The sequence below is a fragment of the Perca flavescens genome, chromosome 7 (genome assembly GCF_004354835.1).
Source record: "Perca flavescens isolate YP-PL-M2 chromosome 7, PFLA_1.0, whole genome shotgun sequence".
NCBI classification, from domain to species: Eukaryota; Metazoa; Chordata; class Actinopteri; order Perciformes; family Percidae; genus Perca; species Perca flavescens.
The window spans coordinates 15,602,218-15,605,016 of NC_041337.1; the positions used below are offsets into that span (position 1 = coordinate 15,602,218).

Here is a 2,799-nt window from a genome sequence, read left to right on the forward strand (position 1 = left end):
AGCCTTTTTCCTTTTATAAATCACAGCCCTTTCATGTTGTACGTTAAAACTGGATTAGTTTACATAGTCTCAAAATACCACATATAATGTCCACAACATAACTAACATATAACAAGCAAAAATGCATGTCCTATGTCATTCTGCAATTGTGGCTGGCATTTAAAGTTGTAGTGTGTATGCTATTTAATGTTTTTTTTAAAGTGAAAAAAAAGCTGGGGTGGTTGAAATGAAGGAAAACAAGGTCCAAGCAAAGATATGTGTTTTAATTATAAAGACATGTAAACAATATATGAAATCCATGTTGCAACACAACCAAAAACGCTTCTCCAATGTATAGACTGTAGTAATATAATAGTATAGCCGGGCTTGGAGCAAATGGTTTTCCACAGTTACAATACAATCATGTGAGATGTGCAATGACTTAAAATAAATAAAAATAAACTTGTCAACACATCGTTTCAGAAAATAGTGTCAGCCAACATCACATTTGTTCCTCCACATAGCATCAGTACAGTCAGTCGAGGGAAGTCCTTTCATATTTGTAAATCTAAAGGTTGAGATTAGGTCGCATGTCTTGGCATTTCTACTTTTTATGTTGTAAGTTGCTGAATGTTGCATAGATCAAATAAGAGCTGATAACTTAATCCTCCTAAAATTTACCAAAACTCATAATATGGACCTGTCTCTAAAGTACGAGCGACAAACTTAATCTTACAGGAAGGCCCAATGCTGTTTATTTTATATGTAGCGTTTGTTAAATATGGATAAAACATTGCAGTATAATTAGGCTACTTAACAATATTTTAAGATTATGCATTAGACTAAACTTGTTGTATTTTTTACAGAATGAATGATGATTTAAAAAAAAAAATAACTAGAGTGGGAGAGAGACCGGCATGGGTGCAGTAGCCTATAGGTAAAAGTTCAGGAAAGAGAATTAAACCAAATCAAGGCTTGTCGTTACAGTGTTTGAAGAGACTCGACGGTGTCCCGGAATAAGTAGTGCACTTTTCGGCACAGGTGGCGAGTGCAGAGCCCGAGAATGGGTAGACGGCAGCCTGTCCAAAGGGCGCCAGGGCGGTGGGGATTGGTGAATTTATGGTCTGTCCCTGGTTCAGATACGCCACCAGCCGCCTCATCTCCTCCAGAGCCTGAGCCTGCATGAGGATATAGTTCTTGGCCAAGAGGAGAGTGGCTATTTTGGAGAGTTTTCTCACCGAGGGGCTGTGGGCGTAGGGGATAACGGCGCGCAGGCCGTCCAGTGCGTCGTTCAGATCATGCATCCTCCTCCTCTCCCGGGCGTTGATGCTGAGCCGCAGGGACCGCTGCTCCTTGGACTTTTTAGTGAGGGGGCCCCCGGGCTTGTCGTCCCCAAATGACGAGCCTCTCTTCCGCGACTCCAGCGAGTCGAAGCCGTCCTCGTCGTCGCTCGTGTGCTCCCCGCCGCTCTCGTTGGACTTCGCAGTCTGCCCGGAGAGGAAGTCGTTGGCCGGTGTGAGTGGGAACCGGCCGGGACTTCCAGCACCGTGGCCGGGACCGAACCCAAAGGCTGATTGGCCGTAGCGCTGCGTCAGGTCGAGGAGCGCGTCGTTGCTGATGGACTTAAGCAGGTTCTCTTCGCTCACATTCATTTTCTCTTCCAGAACAGATTCTGACCAGGAAAAGTCTACTCTTCCGCTTGTTTCTCTATCCTATTTGTTGTTTTGGAAAACTGTATGCTGTACTCACGTAGTTCTCTCCAAGAGTTGCAGTTTTCTAGGAGTTCCTCTCTTCCTCTCGCTCCTTTCCTCTGTCAGTGCAGTGACTCTTCAAGAAGGAGGCTGTGAATCTGAAGCTGAGCCTCTACAAGCATTCACTCCTCTGTACACCGCGCTCCCCCCTTGTTGCGCGCATAGCCCACGTTCAACAACACTTCTCTAATTGTGCTCGGTCCCCTCGTACGGTCGGCTTCCTCTCTCGCGCGTCTTTCGTGCCCTCCCTCGCCTTGGGCAGATTGTGACTCGTGCTCTGCCCTGCTCGCAAGTTAGTAGAAGCACGAGGCCCGTCGGGATTATCTGCCCGTCCAATCAGGGGGGCGTTTTAATTAACTCGGGAAGAGCGCGAGTCTACTCCCAATTTCAATCATAAAGTGATAATTGCGACGCAAGCTGACACGCTGCCCAGCCATACTGCTCTTGCTGCATTGTCCATTATTGTTATGTTATTATTATGTTATCACCATTTTGAACCTGTGCTGTTGTGAGGCATTTAAATAAACTTGAAAGGAGAGCTATTTAATCGTTAGTTCGCTACAAAATGCACAGGTCACAAGCAACATGAGCTCAGCGCAAACCTTCACGTAGCAGTATCAGGTGGATATAATGTACTCACCTGTCTGAAGAAGATGTCTCTCTGGATCAGAAACACACAATGAGAGATCCAATAGGGAGCAGGAGGACACCGTCAGGAAGGATGTTTTAGGATTGAAACATGATGACCTTTCCATTCTTTTTGATACAAACTAAAAAGATTTGCTTTGGAGCTGTACATGTAAACAACAGTGATAGATGGACAAGATGGCAGTGAGCTTGCTCTGGACAGATCAATAAGCTTATAGGTAGAGGATGTGCCACCTGATCGCCATTCACCTCGCATGTTAGCAGAGTCAGCAGTGGCACCAAATGTTTAGGAGCAAGTAGCACCCAGTCACCTTTGCAGGTAATGTATCTTTCACTGGCCAGTCAGTGATCAGTGAAAAACAAATAGCTTCAATTTTGTCTGTCAGCCATATCTCATGAACACTTTAAGTTGCTATTAATA

At 45.0% G+C, this 2,799-nt stretch overlaps 1 protein-coding gene across 1 annotated transcript; it reads right to left on the reverse strand.

Moving 5' to 3' along the window:
• Positions 1-339: 339 nt before the first annotated feature.
• bhlhe23 (basic helix-loop-helix family, member e23) lies at positions 340-2,035 on the reverse strand. The gene has a single exon (XM_028583793.1). The coding sequence runs from the start codon at positions 1,629-1,631 to the stop codon at positions 948-950; it is 684 nt and encodes a 227-aa protein (XP_028439594.1). The 5' UTR covers positions 1,632-2,035; the 3' UTR covers positions 340-947.
• Positions 2,036-2,799: the final 764 nt, after the last annotated feature.